Source organism: Bufo bufo, chromosome 10, assembly GCF_905171765.1.
Source record: "Bufo bufo chromosome 10, aBufBuf1.1, whole genome shotgun sequence".
Classification (NCBI taxonomy): domain Eukaryota; kingdom Metazoa; phylum Chordata; class Amphibia; order Anura; family Bufonidae; genus Bufo; species Bufo bufo.
This window is the reverse complement of record NC_053398.1, coordinates 120,506,987-120,524,586: the sequence shown is the minus strand read 5'-3', so window position 1 is coordinate 120,524,586 and position 17,600 is coordinate 120,506,987. Positions and strand designations below refer to the sequence as shown.

The window sequence follows — 17,600 nt, the reverse complement described above, 5'->3', positions numbered from 1 at the left end:
TGCTCCATTATCTTCCATGGTAGAGAACAGCAGCTGAGCAAGCGTGCATGCTGGGAGTTGTAGTTTCACAACAGCTGCAGTGTCATAGCTTGCAAACCTCTCAGTTTTTGCAAATGCTAACATTTGTCATGGAGGTATAAGAAATAACCCCCCATAGCAAACCCTGTAAGGGGCCCCACACCGCAATGATCACTAGCTGCCCACCTGCCTAATCTGGTGAATAATGCTGTTGCCCAAAGCAACCAATCAGACGTCAGCTTTCATTTTCAGAGGGGAGGATGGAAAATGAAAGCGGTGATCTGATTGGTTGCTACGGGCGACGGCTCCATTGTTCCTCCTGCATAGGGGTTTTATACGTTATCATTTACACAGTATTCTCCTGCTTGGGGCCCCTTTGCCTCCGCTGCACTGAATGAAATAATACGGGGCGCATGTAGAGCAGACAACAGCATCCGAGCAGCCCTTCATTCTACACCTCCGGAACACAAGACCCTCGGAACCATAGAGGCTGGGAGCTTGTTGCCGGTGGGGAGTAATTAGAGAGAACACAGGAAGCGCGGCGAGCTCCATGTGAATCCTGTGTATACACAGACAGTGCTGCTGTCACCCTGCCAGTCCCTTCCCTGCCAAGTGCAGCTGCTGAGCCCAGAGGAGTCCTAGCACAGGCATAGAGGAGAGTCCCTGTACCCAGGAGCTTACAATCTAGTCTGGAGTCTGGAGCTTCACCTGCAATCAGCATCCTCAAAAGGCAAGTGCCTTGTCCCATAGGCTCCCATTGTAGTAGGGACTGCAGGGCTCAGGTGTGGCGGCAGCTAACTGGAAAGTATCTCAGTCCCTTGTGTTCATCCCTGTTCACACTGCGCTTGTAATAAAGGCGAGAGAACCGCAGCAGTAATACATGTCTGTACATCTCCCATGATATCACTGTGTTCCCTGCCATGTAGTCAGAAGGATTGAATGTCCTCTATGTCACCCATCCTCCATAATGTTATCTTATTGTCACCCATCCTCCATAATATTATTGTATCACCTGTTGTGTTTATTGTTCCGTATCGTCAATATTATTATTATTATATTATACCTGTTCTGTTTACTATTCTCTCTCTCTATATATATATATATACTCCAGGCCCCACACAAGCCAGTTTTCTGCACGGATGCAATACGTGACGTGAACGCATAGCACCCGCACTGAATCCTGACCCATCTGTGTACAGGAGTACGCATCAGTTCTGCGCTGCGTGAAAAACGCAGCATGTTCTATAGTCTGCCTTTTTCACGCAGCCCTGGCCCCATAGAAGTGAATGGGACTTCAGCGAAAAAAAATCATTGTGTCCGGAAGCAAGTGCGGATGCAATGCTTTTTTTTTTTTTGCTAGGTTGATGTTGTTTGTAAACCTTCTGCTTTTTATCACGCGCGTAAAAAAACAACGCATCAAATCTAGTGTTGAGCGAACTTGTGTTTTAAGTTCGGCGTCATCGAAGAATCGCGTTATGGATTCCACTGCCACGGACCACAACTTATAATCCATAACGCGATTCTTCGATAACCCGACGCCGAACTTAAAACACAAGTTCGCTCAACACTAGTCAAAACGCATTGCACCCACACGGAAAAAACGGAAGGCAATCGCAGACAAAACTAACTGAACTTGCTTGCAAAATGGTGCGAGTTTCACTGAAGCCTATCCGTCATGCCTAAGGCCTCTTTCACACGAGCGTGTCACGGATTGGCTCCGGATGCGTTCAGGGTGCGTTCACGAAACTCGCACCATTTTGCAAGCAAGTTTTGTCTGCGATTGCGTGTGAAAGGGTCCTCAGGGTGCAGCTACACGCCCGCATCTCATGTTTGCAATGCATAACAATACCAGGTCACGACCGTTGCAAAAAATGCAGACCCGTTGGACTCTGTGTCACAGGCTGCGCGTGCCTTTTACTCCATTGACTTTGAGGCCCCTTTCAGATGAGCGAGTGTCACGCTCCGGACCCGCAGCGCAGCTCCCGTCCTGAACTCCCAGCACTGTAGGGTTGTTTCGATACCAAAATTTTGATTCGGTTTCGATACCATAAAAAAGTATTGCGATACCACGCGGAAAAAAATAAAACGCCCAAAAAAGCCGTGTGCATTCCGCATTTTATGGAATGTCCGGCCCATAATAGAACAGCTCGATCCTATTTTTTGGGAGGACAAGGTGACTAAAAAAATGGCGACTCGCGCAGTTTTTATTATTATTTTTTTCTGTTACGGCGTTCACCGCATAGGACATTTTTTAAAATATTTTAATAGCTTAGACTTTTCGGACGTGGCGATATGTAATATGTTTATTTATTGTTTATATATTTTATATGTAAAATTGGGAAACATTTAAGGCTACTTTCACACTAGCGTTCAGGTGTCCGCTCATGCGCTCCGTTTGAAGGGGCTCACGAGCGGTCCTGAACGCAGCTGGACGGCCCTGATGCATTCTCAATGGAGGCGGATCCACTGAGAATGCATCCGCCTGCCAGCGCTCAGCCTCCGCTCCGCTCAGTGAGCGGACACCTGAACGCTGCTTGCAGCGTTCGGGTGTCCGCCTGGCCGTGCGGAGGCGAGCGGATCCGTCCAGAGTTATAATGGAAGTCAATGGGGACGGATCCGCTTGAAGATGACACTATATGGCTCAATCTTCAAGCGGATCCGTTCCCCATTGACTTTCAATGTAAAGTCTGAACGGATCCGCTCAGGCTACTTTCTGACTTAGAAATTTTTCTAAGTTATAATGCAGACGCATCCGTTCTGAACGGATGCAAACGTCTGCATTATAGGAGCGGATCCGTCTGATAAAACATCAGACGGATCCGCTCCGAACGCTAGTGTGAAAGTAGCCTAATACAGGAGGCGGCTGCGGCACCTGAGGGGTTAAGTGCCGCTGATCGCAGCTCCTGGATTTGTATTAAACTTTTACTTTCCTTGGTGGCGCAGTGCGCCCTCCCCACTCTCCTCATTGGTGGCGGCAGCGGCACAGGGGGGAGGGGAGAGACTGCTTCCTTCTCCCCTGTGCTGTTTATGTTCTCCGATACTAGACTGCGCAATAGCGAAGCCTAGTATCGAAAAAAGACAAATCCCGGTATCGAGGTCGATACCAGACAAAAGTATTGATTAGGTATCGCATCAGTATGTCCGTTCCGTAGCCCTGCAAAAAAAAAAATAGAACCTGTCCTATTCTTGTCCGTTTTAGGCATTGTTACAATGGATCCACCAAAAAAACGGATGGCATACGGATGTCATAGTTTTTTTTTTGCGGATCCGCAAAACACAACGGTCGTGTGCATGTAGCCTTTATCTTATTTATAGCATTTTCTACGTTTATAGCCTCATGCACACAATCCGCAAAACACGTGTCTTTTTAAAAATTTTTTAACCCATTTGCGGAAATATATCAAACTGGTGTAATGTAGAATGGCTTAGTTGTCCATAGCAACCAATCAGATTCCAACTTTTATTTTCCAAAGGAGCTCTGGCAAATAAAAGATGGAATCTGGTTGGTTGCTATGGGCAACTGCACCAGTTTTTTCCTTTACACCGGTTTGATAAATTATCCCCCCAATGGGTCCGCATTTTGCAGACATGTTCTATCTCTTTGCAGAATGGGCATACGGGTGCGGGAAGGATCATCGGTAGATTTGCCTAAGGCCTCATGCACACGACCGTTGTTTTGGTCCGCATCCGAGCCACAGTATTTGCGGCTTGGATGTGGACCCATTCACTTGAATGGGGCCGCAAAAAAGATGCGGACAGCACTCCGTCCCAAAAAAATATAACCTGTCCTATTCTTGTCCGCTTTGCGGACAAGAATAGGCAGTTATATCAATGGCTGTCCGTGCCGTTCCGCAAATCGCGGAACGTACATGGATGCCATCCGTGTTTTGTGGATCCGCAATTTGCGGACCGCAAGACACACAACGGTCGTGTGCATGAGGCCTAAGGGCGAGTTCACTTCACCGTTCTGATCCATCCCGCAATGAAGGACTTTTCATTCCGTCTAAAATAACGGATCTCAGATGGAAATGGCTCAAACGGATGCAAAATGTGCAGAACTGATGCACAGGGTCCGTTTTCTTCTTTATTTTTCTGTTCTGGCGGAGCGGAAGATCGGAAAAATAACGGTGACGGGAACTCCCCCTTATTTAGGACGAGGCGCACCGTCACTACCGTGCGGCCACTTACAATGAAGACCTGCTATAACGGGGCAGCAATCGCGGTATGAGTAAGGGAATGAGGTTTACACAAATCGCATCCACGCGCTGCGGACATTTTCCACGCATATCTGCACGTATCATGACATGAGGAATGGATTTTGAATCTGCAGGGTGTCAGTATATGTTGCAGAGTTCTGATTTTGGTAGAGCCTGTAATTTTTTTTATTTTTGCTGCAGTTTTTTTACAAAAATTGAAAAAAATTGAAAACGCACTTCAGATTACAAAGCGCATAAGTGCGTCTGCTCAGCACCTGTATTCTGTGGTCTTCTCACCTGCACATGTGTTATTGGCCTTCTGTTTGTTGTGCTGTGGGGACCTCTAGTGGTAGAATGGTGGTACACCTTAATCCAGAGAAGTCAGTGTAAAGTGACGCAGCTCCCGGACTGATTTCCATGATTAATCAATAATAACGTTACATTTGCAGCCGCAGTGCCATGGCAGCCCTGAAGTACGCAGGCCTGGATGATACCGACAGTGAGGATGAGGTGCCGCCCGGATGGGAGGAGAGGAGCACCAAGGATGGATGGGTTTACTATGCCAAGTAAGAGCGTGCTGGGAGGTCATAGTCCGTTTGACTGGGCAGTATGTATAAAAGAAGTGCGTTAACCAACCTGTCCGACTCTGATCCACCATGCCGTGTAATGTGCATAGACTTGTCTGAATAGTAGTCTTCTCATCTGCACAGGTCATCCTTGTATTGTGCCTCTCCTTATCTCTGTAGAGCAGGGATTCCCAACCTAAGGCCCTCCAGCTGTTGCCAAACTACAACTCCTAGCTGTAGGCTGTAAAGGCATGATGGAAGTTCTAGTTTTGCAACAGCTGGAGGGCCGCAGGTTGGGCATCCCTGCTGTAGAGCGAACACAAAAGCACCCCCCCCCCCCCAAAAAAAAAACTTCTGAAGTTTAAAAATATGAAGTATATTTGCATCACTTGGTCACAGTCTCATTATTTGGCCCAAAGTCCTCTCCATCAGTGTCCATTGTTATCAGTAAAGGCGCTTTCACACGAGCGGATGCCACCGCGATTTCTGTAGCAAAAAGGTCACAGAGCATTATCCGTCATGTTAATGCTCCGGAACGGGGCTTGGGTCTCTTTCACACAGCAGATTACCTACACGGATCCGCTCATGTGAAAGAGCCCTAGGGGTCCAGAGACCCCCGCAGACTGGAATGAAGGAGTTATGCCAAGTTGCATGGCACCCTAAAACAATGCTTCAAGAGTGGTGAGGGGCCCTACTGTACCGTCATATGTTGTATGAATTATTTCCCCCCCCTTCGATTCTGTACGAATCGTGTCATGTTGCAATGGATGCCGTGTTATGGAGACCTCCTCCCACTGAAACATTATTTCGCAAGGAGAACGTTTTGGAGCCGCCACGTAGCCCCCTGCCCATGTGACGGCAGAGGGGAGCCGGCCTTCTGCTGAGGCAACCGTACAGCTCCTGAGGATACTTTAAGGGGAGGTTCACATGGGGGCTTTTGCAGACAGAGGGAGGTCATTTATTAAGGGAGCTCCTATTGTAGTCGTAAAAATAGTCGCAAATCCCTTTTTTAATCGACCTGCGACAATATTTAGTCACACGGCCGTGGGCAGGACAGGAGTGTTTTCCCGGGACGGGACTCCTGCTCCGTCAACGTTTACACCTGGAAAGAGGCTTAATGTTGGCGGACAACTACGCCAGGGGCTGGAGTCGTTTTTTTTTTCACCAGGTGCGAGGCCTGCCATAAATACGGCTAAGTTATGACGAGGCGCGCGCTTTGTCATACGTTGGACGGATTTTACGGGAGGACAAAGGGGGGGAAACTAAGACTGACATTAAAAGCCTGTCTTGGGGCTCATTCACACGACCGCATGACTGGTTCCGCAATTTTGCACAACGGGTGTGGACCCATCCGTAGTTCCGTTCCACGGCCCCGCAAAAAAAAAATTGAGAGCATGTCCTATTCTTGTCAAGAATAGGCATTTTCTATATAGCGCTGGCAAGTTGCGGAACGCACTCGGCCGGTATCCTTGTTTTTCGGATCCACAATTTGTCGTCTGAATGAGCCCTTAGTCGGTGTGCCGCGGTTTTCAATGTGGGGGGGCATGCACTGCCGTTCACGTGGCCACGCATTATCGCCATGACCGCAACAGGAAAGTGGTGTAAAGGAAAACTGGCTTAGTTGCCCATAGCAACCAATCAGATTCCACCTTTCATTTTTCGGAGCTCCTTTGGAACATGAAAGGTGGAATCTGATTGGTTGCCAGGAGCAACTAAACCAGTTTTCCTTTGCACCAGTTTTTGATAAATCTCCCCCATCCTTTCTTGGCGCGGCCTCACATTGGAAACAATGGGCGGTGGATTCCGCATACCAGGTTCTGCTTGTCTGAACAGCGCTATAGAGTAGGTCCACACGGGGAAAATCCACAGCGTCCTCTTCTGGAATTCTGCAGCAACACCAGAAAATGTGGAATCACAATGTAAATAATACAGGTCTCGCCAGCAGAGGGTGAAATCCGCGGCATAAATTGGCGTCCGGTTTAAAATCTGCGCTACAGGGCGAGTTCTGTGTTGATCTTGCAGTGTGTGCCGTTTTTTTAATATCTCATCCACGTTGCTGGTGCTGCCCATACCCTTGTGGATTTCCTGCTTGCAAATACGCCACGTGAGAACATAGGGCAGGGCTCTCCAGCTGTTGTAAAACTACAATTCCCACCATGCCCTGCTGTAGGCTGTCTGGGCATGCTGGGAGTTGTAGTTTTGCAACAGCTGGAAGGCCGCAGGTTGGCCAGCCTTGACATAGGGGGTCACTTATTAAGACCGGATTTTACGCCTGACAACATTATGCAAGTAAAACAACTTCCTTTTTTTTTTCTCATGGGGTTCTGGGCCATACGGCAAAAAACACGACCCATCCCACCACACCATGTGAATACCCCCTTTCTGTCGGCGGCTGTGGTTAATAACTAAGGGGGGTCATTTACAAAGACAGACTTTCTACCCCAGTCTTTGGTTCTCCTCTGCGCTGACAAGGTGCAGGCCTCGTCCTAGATTAGGTGCCTGTCCCCTGACTACAGTAGGTTTCACTCCCCTTTTACGCTGGTAAGTTTGTCGGGCCCAAGCTCAGGCTCCTCTCACTTCTTCGATGGCGTAAAATCACCCATGCAGCAAAATATTGACACACAGCGTTAAATAAGTTGCAAAACTTGCAATTCTTAAAAAAAACTATTATATATATATATATATATATACACCAAAGGGTGGTGCTCTCTGTAAATGACCCCCAAAATCTACACACAAACACTACTCTTGACACATTCTATACACTAGAAATACCTAGGTGAGACTGGCACAGGCAGAATCCAGAAGCAACCTGTTACCAAGCACTGTCTTATTGGGTTTTAAAGGGGTTATTTTAATAGGACCCCATATAGGCGGCAGAGGCCGCACTGCCATATGTCTCCCTAGTAGGGAGCTTTATGGCCTGTACTCGGTTCTGTACAGAGATTCTCCTCCCTAGAAGAAAGGGAGAAAGCCAACCGAGAAAAGCCTCCGTCTGACACTCAGAGGCTGCACGGAGCCACAAGGACGGCATGTGCTTGATGCCTTAAAGGGCTTGTTCCATGAAGGGATAAGGGGTCTGACCACTGGGGTCCCTGACGATCATGAAAACAGGGGTCTGTTCTTCCTCGTTAGTAGTCTGCAGTCCCATAGTATTGAACGGAGGGGAGGGACACACGTTTCTCTGCTGCTCCTTCACATAGGAAGCATTGGCCGCTATTCTCGTGATGGGGGGGTGGGCCAATCAGGGGGTGGGCCCCCCCAGCCAATCAGAGGGTGGGCCCCCCCAGCCAATCAGACACGTATCCTCTCTCCTGTGTCCTCATAGGACAACCACTTTAAAGGGCTAGAGATTTTGGCCACACTCGTAGTATTCATGACTTTTTCAAGGTGTAAATGTTGGTAAATTTGCCGGGGCTGGAGTCCCGTCCTGCCCAACAAGTAGACCTTTGCAGCGACCCTAGCCTCTGGGCTGCACCCCAACAAGTGCAACACAGCAGCAATGAAGCCCCCTGTCCTAGTAAATTGATCAAAAGATAAAAAATTGGGGACATGATTGTTGATAAGCATGTTGACTGTGTCCAATAACAACCGTCAGAATTGTGAGTGCAGCTCTGGAGTATAAGGGTTCGGCCACACAGCGTGGTCGTGTGGAGTTTGGGATGCGGTCATGCTGCGATTAAGAACCGCGCTGCTGCAGCGGACTCTAATTAAACCAATGAGACTGCGCTGTTCAGCCGCTCTGCCTTGTTAATGGCCGCCCTAATGCAGGCTATAACGTAAGACCAGTACAATATAATCAGGGCCGTGGTTTTGCAGACTTGACCTCTTATGTGGTTTATATTGTTTGGTGGTTTTTACCCTGTAGAGGCTTCTGTGCACGCGCTGGTTGCTGTTAAGTTCTCTGTGATCTGGAAATAATTTGTCAGTGAATTAACAAAATGTTTTTTTTCTTCCTTTAATAGCCACTTGGATGAAAAAACCCAGTGGGAGCACCCAAAAACCGGAAAGCGCAAGAGAATCGCAGGAGGTCAGTAAGGAGTTGGCGGTCTTCATGCAGCTCTTTTCACTCTCCCATGAGCTGTTCCTGGTGTTTTCACTGACGGCGGGTCACATAAATATAGCGGCGTATACGCTGAACTTATCCGCACCTCAGCTTGGGAACTACAACTCCCAGTAGCTGGCTGTCAGGGCTTGCTGGGTGTGCTTGTTACGGACGCCACAGGTTGTCTATACTTTAATTAGACAATATGATTCAGTAATTCACTTCTTCTCTTCTTGCAGATCTCCCATATGGCTGGGAACAAGAAACCGATGAAAATGGGCAGATCTATTTTGTTGAGTGAGTATGCGGTAGGTCTCTGTGCAGTGAAGTGCTCCATTAGATTAGGCCCCTTTCAGACGAGCGAGTGACACGCTCCGGACTCGCAGCGCAGCTCCCGTCCTGAACCTGCCAGGGTCGCATAGCATTATATTGATTTATGATGCTACGTAACACTTACAGTTCTGGAATGCTTTGGATAACACTGACAGCATTATGTCAGTGTTATCCAATACATTCCAGCCCTCTAAGGTTTACATAGCATCATAAATCAATATAATGGTATGCAACCCCGGCAGTGCTGGAAGTTCAGGACAGGAGCTGCGCTGCGAGTCCGGGGCGTGACACTCGGTCGTCTGAAAGGGGAATTACCTGTTACTGGGAAAGCACAAGGTGAACCAGTACCTTCCAACGGTATGGTCCATGCTATAGCATCTGGGCAGCAAATATTTCTAGCCTAATTAATGCTGTACCCCTGGGTAAGTGCTGGTATCGGCATGGAAAGCTGAGTCTGGTCTTACTTTAGGGCAGGGATCAGCAACCTCCGGCACTCCAGCTGCTTTGAAACTACAGCTTCCAGCATGCACACTTACTTGTCTGTTTTTTGTAACTCCCAGAAAAGGAGACTTCTGGGAGTTGTAGTTGCAGATCCCTGTTTTAGGGCCTCTTCAGGGGAATGATGAGTATTACACTCACCGGTAATCCGGTTTCCTGGAAGTCTCCATGACACCACACCCTGAGACTGACTTTTTCTGATAGGACAGGAACAAACACAGAGAAGTTCAAAACCCCACCTCTTCCCCTCATCGCCAGTGTATTTTAACGGAAACCAGGATAAAGGGTAGAGCCTGAAAAGAATATAGGGGGGGAAATATGTGCTGTCATGGAGACTTCCAGGAAACCGGATTACCGGTGAGTATAATACTCATTTCCCCAGTCGTCTCCATGACAGCACATCCTGAGAACTAACAAAGTGAAAACAGATTCAGGGAGGGCCTACAGCACCCAGGACCTTGCGTCCAAAGGCCAGGTCCACCTTGGCAAATACATCAAGCCTATAATGTTTAGTGAAGGTATGGGCCCTCTTCCAAGTGGCTGCCCTGCAAATCTGCTCTAAGGAGGCAGAGGCCCTTTCGGCCCAGGAGGTAGACACTGCTCTCACTGAATGGGCTCTGAGAGAAGGAGGAGGTTCTTTACCGGACGCTCTATATGCTTCCGAAATAGCATTACTTATCCAACGGGATATGGAGCTCTTTGCCGCTTTCCTACCTCTGTTAGGGCCAAAAAACTGTACAAACAGATTTTTTTTCTATCCTCCAATCTCTGGTAACATCTAAATATCGAAGAACGGCTCTTCTCACATCTAGATTATAGAATTTTGCTTCCTGTTCATTACTGGGATTGGTACAGAACGAGGGAATGACAATATCTTGGGATCTGTGAAATGTAGACACCACCTTTGGGAGGAAATTGTGGTCTAGTTTAAATATTAGCTTATCCTCAAAGGTGCTAAAAAAGGCCTTTTGGATGGACAGGGCCTGAAGCTCATATATTCTCTTAGCAGAGGATATTGCTACCAAAAAAAAAAAACGATTTAAGAGTAAGCCACTTGATAGACAGAGAATCTAGATGCTCAAACGGGGAATCTGTCAAGCCTAAAAGAACTGTATTCAGGTTCCACGGAGCTACCATATTCTTAATACTTGGCTTCAGCCTATCTTCAGCTTTCCAGAACCTAGAGACCCAGGGGACATCGTAAAGACTAGTGTTATAAAGGGCACCTAGGGCAGACACCTGCACCTTTAGAGTGTTTGGGGAGAGACCCATATCCAAACCATCTTGAAGGAAATCCAGAATGAGAGGGATATTGGGAGTAGACTGGTTAAACCTGTCACCACTCCAGGAGGCAAACTTCTTCCAAACCTTAAGATATGCCTTAGGTATTGGACTTCCTGCTGAGCATTAGGGTACCCACAACTCTCTGAGATAGACCCAGACCTAGAAGGATGGATTGTTCAGTTACCAGGCTGACAGCCTGAGAAGCCTGGGGTTCGGATGATTGATTGGAACCTGCGTTATAAGGTCCTCCGTTGGAGAAAACAGAATTGAGGGATCTCAGAAGACCGAACCAGCCCCTTCTGGGCCAAAAGGGGACCACCAGGATTAGGGTACATTTCTCGGTCTGGAATTTCTGCAGGACCTTCGGAATCATCGGAATTGGGGGGAAAAGCATAAACAAGACCCGGCGTCCAATCCTGAGTGAAGGCGTCTACTGCCACGCAGGGATCCCTTGGGTTGAGGGAGAAGTAATGAGACACTTTGTGGTTTTTCTTTGAGGCAAAGAAATCCATACTTGGACTGCCCCAGTGAACCTGGATCTTCCAAAAGGCTGTCTGAGAAAGAGACCACTCGACTGGATCCAGTCTCTGCCAACTGAGAAAGTCTGCCCTTAGATTGAGGGAGCCCTTTAGGTGAACCGCTGTAAGTGATCTTACATTTTTCTCTGCTCACGAGTCTTGAGAGACTCTGAAGATGACCGTGCTTTGTTCCTCTCTGATGTCGGATGAAAGCCACTCCTGTGGAGTTGTCCGAGTGGACCAGTGCATGACTGTTTCTTGACTGGCCCTGTGTTGCTTTGAGACCTTCCCATATTGCCCGAAGTTCCCTGTAATTGGACGGAAGGAACTTCTGGCTGTAAGGGCGCCCCAGGAACTGTCGTCCATGGTCAACGAGAAAACGTCTTCCTGATTCCAGAAAACCACCATCTGTAGATTCTTGTCTCTGAGCCACCACTGTAAAGAGATTCTTACTTCCCTGTTTAGAGATATCCTCTGGTCCAGGGTTGACTGAGACCTGTTCCATTTCCTGAGGACGAGGTCCTGCAGAGGTCTCATGTGGTATTGAGCCAAGGCAACCGCTGAATGCAGTACGAGCGGTGTCCTAAAATTTTCATGCCCTCTCTGATCGAGCAAATGTTTTTTTTTCCAGGAATTGCTGGACTCTGAGCTTCAGATCCCGGACCTTTGGGAAAGGTAAGAAAGATTTCTGGAGGACGGGATCTAGAAGGATGCCCAAAAATACTCTCCGATTGTCTGGAAGGAGATTGGATTTTTCTCAATTGACTATCCAGCCCAGGGCCTGAAGATGAGAAAGAACCACCTGAAGATGGGAATGAAGATGATCTGTATTTTCTGCTATGACTAAAAGATCGTCCAGATACAGAATTATTAGTATCCCCTTCTGGCTTAGGGAGGCCACTACCTGTGCCATGATCTTAAAGAAGATGCGAGGGGCAGAAGATATTCTGAAAGGAAGGCAGTTGAATTGGTAATGATAGATCCTTCCTTCCTGCCGGACTGCGAATCTTGGATATTTTCTGGATTGGGGATGGATCGGGACGTTAAAGTAAGCATCCCTGAGGTCTATCGTGGCCATCATAGCCCCCTTCTTGATGAGTCTCGCTGCATACCCTACTGTTTTCATCTTGAATCTGCGATATGTGATATATTTGTTCAGTGGCTTCAGATTTATTATAGTCCTGAATTTGCCGCTTGGCTTCAGAACTAAAAATAATGGGGAATAGTGACCCCTTAATATTTCCCTGCTGGGAACATATTCTACTGCTCCTAGGCATAATAGTTCTCTTATGCCATCGGACAGAAAAGACATTTGAGATAAGGGGAGCCGGGTTAAGGTGAATTTTTGTGGAGAAAGAGATTCCAACTCTATAGCATAACCCTCTCTTATAATGTTGATGATAAAAGGGTCTACAATGACTTGCTCCCAGGAGTTTATGAAAGAGCTGAGTCTTCCCCCAACCCTGATGGCGTCATCGTTCGGAGGAGGAAGGATCCCCCTTGTTGGAATTAAAAAGTAAATTCCTTCCTTTCCCCCTTTTTGTATAGCTCCACCTCCCCGATTTCCCTCTATCTGTCTTGGTATCTTGATGTTGTAGTCTACTCTGAAAAAACTGCCTCCTGCCTCTGGATCTATCTTCGGGAAACCTTTTCTTGCGTTCGGTGGCGTTTTCTAAGATCTTATCTAAGTCGAGACCAAAGACATATATTGGCCATGGAACGGAAGGGAAATCAATTCGTTTTTGGTCGTCCTATCCCCTGACCAGGCCTTCAACCAAAGGACTCTTCTAATTGTATTAGATAAAACTGCCATACGGGCAGATAGTCTTACAGATTCAGCGGAGGCGTCTGCCAGAAAACTAGTGCCATCTTTAGTAGTGGAAGGCTGTCCAAGATCTGCTCCCTCAGGGTCTTATTAGTTAAATGGAGCTCTAATTGCTCCAACCAGACTTTTAAGGTACGAGCCACACATGTTGCAGCTACTCCGGGCTTTAAATGAGCTGTCGTGGCTTCCTATGTCTTTTTAAGAAGGCTCTCTGCCTTCCTGTTCATAGGATCTTTTAACTGTGCAGCATCTTCGAAGGGAAGAACCGTGGGTTTCGCGACCTTAGCTACCGGAGCATCGACTCCCTGTCTGTACAATCTACTTCGTCAAAGGGATACCTCCTCTTAATGCCGCGGGAGATGAAAGAACCCTTTTCAGGCTTATCCCATTCGGCTCTAATCAGCTTCTTTATATTGTCCGGCACTGGAAACACAGACCTATGCCTTTCCCCCAGACCCCCAAATATCTCCTCCTGAACCGATCTGGGCTTCCTGGGAATCTCCATCCTGATCGTGGCCCTTATAGCTTTAATTAATTCCTCCATGTCTGCAGGGTTAAACAGAAATCTCCTGTATTCGTTATCTTCATCGGACTCCTGGGTCATATCCAAGATATCGGCATCCGAAAGATCAGGATTTACTGAATCGGAATCACTTTCCACACTAATAAGATCTCTAGAAAATCCCGGTCTAAAAGGAAGGGGGGCCCTGGGGGAGGGGGGTGTATCCTGGGAGGCCAGGGCAGATTGAACCTCCTCCCTAACCATGGATTTGATGTCTTCCAACAGGCTAGTGGATTCAGATTTAACAACCGATGCGGTACATTCTTTACACAAAGGTTTAGTCCCGGAAGAAGGCAGACGTTTGGAACACAAGCCGCACTTCCTGGCCTTAACCTTAAAGGGGTTGGCCACTATATAAGTACTTTCCACTATATAGTGGGAGGTAGGGTAATAAAGAGTTTCCTAATATACTTTATTAAAAAAATCTGCATGGTAATGTTTTTATAATAAGCCCCTCCCCCTCAGCGCCGCTCTGCGTGCAGCCAGTTGGTCCATGGCTGCACGCGACGTGGAGGAGCTTTAGAGAAAGTTCGTCCATGGCTTTATTCTAACTGCACATGCGCTGCTTTTCCTAATAAGAGCAGCGCATGCCCAGTCTGACCCTGCCACTGGCGCGCTCCCTGCTCCGACTCTACAACCTGCTTATTATTCAGAGTTCGGAGCGGGAAGAAAAGTAAGAGCGCGTCTGATACCCGGGTTTTTTAACCTCTCTGTGTTTGTTCCTGTCCTATAAGAGGAAGTCAGTCTCAGTATGTGCTGTCATGGAGACGACTCGGGAAGTATTATTACATGCTGACCGTTCAGATAACTGACCACCTGATGTCCAAGTTATGCCGGAGCTATCGAGTGCAGATACTTGCTGACTGCCGGACACTATCAGCCGTGTGTCTTTCCATATCCTTCTTCTCTCCATGGTGCTGTAAGGTGTTTTATTTTTATTTTATATATATATATATATATATATATATATATATATATATATTTAGGCTTCATTTTTATTATTATTATTATTTATTTTTATTTTTTTAGTACAAAAAACTTCAGGGCCAGATGTTACTTGCTGGCCGATAGGAAATTATAACATTTCCTACAAAGACTTATTTTTATGTAGTGGCATTTATAGGGGTGTTTCCACATTGTCATAAATGTCAGATAGCTGCAGGTCCCACCTTTTGGATCCACTCCTGCCCCTAGCAAGAGACCTGATGTGAACAGAGATCAAGCCACGCATCCGTGGCCATCCCCATTCACTGCTATAGGACTGTCAAAAATAGTTGAGTGCTTCCTTTGAAAGTCCCATAGCGGTGGATCATGCATCCGACCGTGATCGGCCCAGGAAACAGAGTCCTTGTGTGGGCCGCACCTCCCTGGCTGACCACAGTCCCTGATCCGAACTGACTGTATCATAGTAATTTATCATACAGTCGTCACTATCTGATCGCGGCGCCGTTGCAGTGCGCTCACGTGATGATGTGTGTATACTGCAATAGCTGTGAGATCAGATAGGAACTGACGGTATTATAAATTACTATGATGCAGTCAATTCGGGTTCAGGGGAGCCATGGTCAGCCCGGGAGGTGCAGCCAATACACGGGCTCTGTTTCCCGGGGGGATCACGGTCATGTGTATGAGCCCTATGACTGTTTTCTTGCATGTTTTGATAGGAAGCAAAGTCTGAAAAAAAGATGTGTGGCTAAAAATGCCACTCTAAAAAATGCTTTAAAGCCAAAAAAAAGACGTAGAGCTCTATCTAAGTGCACCCACTTGCCCTAGAGAAGAAGCCCAATTTTTGTCCGTCCTTCAGGTGTCGTCTTGCTTTCCCTTGGGCATACATCTATTGGACACTGTTGATATCACATTTGGGGGGACCGTTTTCCACGCTGATTTAAAGTCCCGCTGTGCTGCCAGAGAAAGTGCCAAGACGCAGGCCTCTACATAACTTTAGCAATTCATCTGGCAAGGCCGTTCCACAGGCTTAGACAATGGAAGCATATCTCTAGTATATGCCCATATTGTCTGATAGGTGAGGGTCCCACCTTTTGGACCCGCACCTATCTCGTAAACGGAGCCGGCAAAGACCCGGAGGGCACACCGCGCATGCGTAGCTGCCTTTTATTCATTTCTATAGCACGTCGCTTGGCTATTTTCAGCAGGCCAATAGGAAGGCTTGGTGGTGGCCGGACCCGGCCCCACCGGCCACCACTTTGTCGGTCTTGTGTTCGGCTTCTTTTTAGAGACCGGTGCAGGTCCCACCTCTGGGACCTCCTAAAGATATGCTCCCATTGTCTGAGATGGGAATACCCCTTGAACTCTATGCCAACCCTCTTGCTGGTGTAGATTTAAGTCATTCCCACGCCAAAACCCGGCGTAGAAAATGATTATTGAGCTGGGCCTGTTTGTCCGCCTGCTTCCCCGCCCATGCCCCTGTTTCTCGCCACTTTTGGCAAGTGTTGTGAGGGGGGAAATGTTGCAATGACAGCAGTGAGGTGCAGAGGTGACAGCAGAGGGCACCCAAAGGCTCCTTTGCCAAAAAGAATGGCAAAAATATTATAAATGGCACATGGTAGGTGGGTGCCTTGTTTTGTGTGAGTTGAGTAGCTCCAGGGTGCACCTCCAAACTTCATGTGAACCTGGCCTTGCTTTCACACTTATGGGTACGCATCCAGTCTTTCTTGTGCTCCAGTCTTCCAGGATGGACAATCTTGCTGACCCTTGCTCTATCCCTCGTAGGGGCAGGGTTAACCATTTACGTATCATAATTTCATAGCAAATTGTGTTTCTCTCTTTCAGTCACTTGAATAAGAGGACCACTTACCTAGACCCCAGACTTGCCTTCACCGTTGAAGATCAGCCAACTAAGATGGACACAAGGCAGAAGTATGACGGGAACACCACGGCTATGGATATTCTCCAGGGTTGTGATCTGACCGGCAAGGTGGTGATCGTCACAGGAGCAAACACTGGGATTGGTAAGGACGGAGGCACAAGTGTTCTCTCTGAAAGACGTCTTAAAGGGAGTCTTTCACCTAAACTGACCATTATAGAACACTAACACCATGATCTGCATTATAGTCCCCATATTGGAATGCTACTTAACGTATAGCTGTCCGTTGCTTGTTTTCACAAAAAAATACATTTATTCAATATGTTAATTAGGTTCTGAAAGTGCCCAGGGGCGGCGTTCAAGTGGCCGGTGCCCAGGCCCCTCGTCGCTTTTCATATACCCCCCTTTTACCCCTCTGGCCCGCCCTAGGTTCTTCAGAAATCCAGCGCCGTTCACAAGATTCGCCGGGCCTGCGCACTTCATTCCCCATTATGGGCAAAGGCACAAGAGCGTTAAATGCGCATGTGCCGGCCCGTACATCTAGCTACCGGCCTTGTGCCTCTGCCCATAATGGGGAATGAAGTGCGCAGGCGCGGCGAATCTTGTGAACGGCGCTGGATTTCTGAAGAACCTAGGGCAGGAGTGCTGGTAGTCGGAGCCCCACCCAACTGATATTGATGACCTGTCCTGAGGGTAGGCCATCAGAATGGCAAACCGGACAACCCCTTTAATGTTCCAGCTGAAGTAAATGTGGCACAGGAGCATTACTTTAACCCCTAACTGACCCGCCAATTTTCCCATACTTGCGTTTTTTTTTTTGTTTGTTTTTTTACTCTATGCTTTCCCGGTGCCAGAACTTTTTTATTTTTCCATTCACATAGCCATATTTTTATGGGTTTTGTTTGTATGGTGTTCTCTATGCAGTAAAACT

At 47.5% G+C, this 17,600-nt stretch overlaps 1 protein-coding gene across 1 annotated transcript in view; it reads left to right on the top strand.

The window, feature by feature from the left end:
- Window positions 1–561: 561 nt before the first annotated feature.
- WWOX (WW domain containing oxidoreductase) overlaps window positions 562–17,600 on the top strand; it is an 874,649-nt gene continuing 857,610 nt past the window's right edge. The window contains exons 1-5 of the mRNA XM_040410064.1: window positions 562–748; window positions 4,664–4,780; window positions 8,746–8,810; window positions 9,065–9,122; window positions 16,636–16,814. Of these exons, the coding sequence (XP_040265998.1) occupies window positions 4,674–4,780; window positions 8,746–8,810; window positions 9,065–9,122; window positions 16,636–16,814 (409 nt within the window). The 5' untranslated portion in view covers window positions 562–748; window positions 4,664–4,673. The remainder of the gene's footprint in view (window positions 749–4,663; window positions 4,781–8,745; window positions 8,811–9,064; window positions 9,123–16,635; window positions 16,815–17,600) is intronic.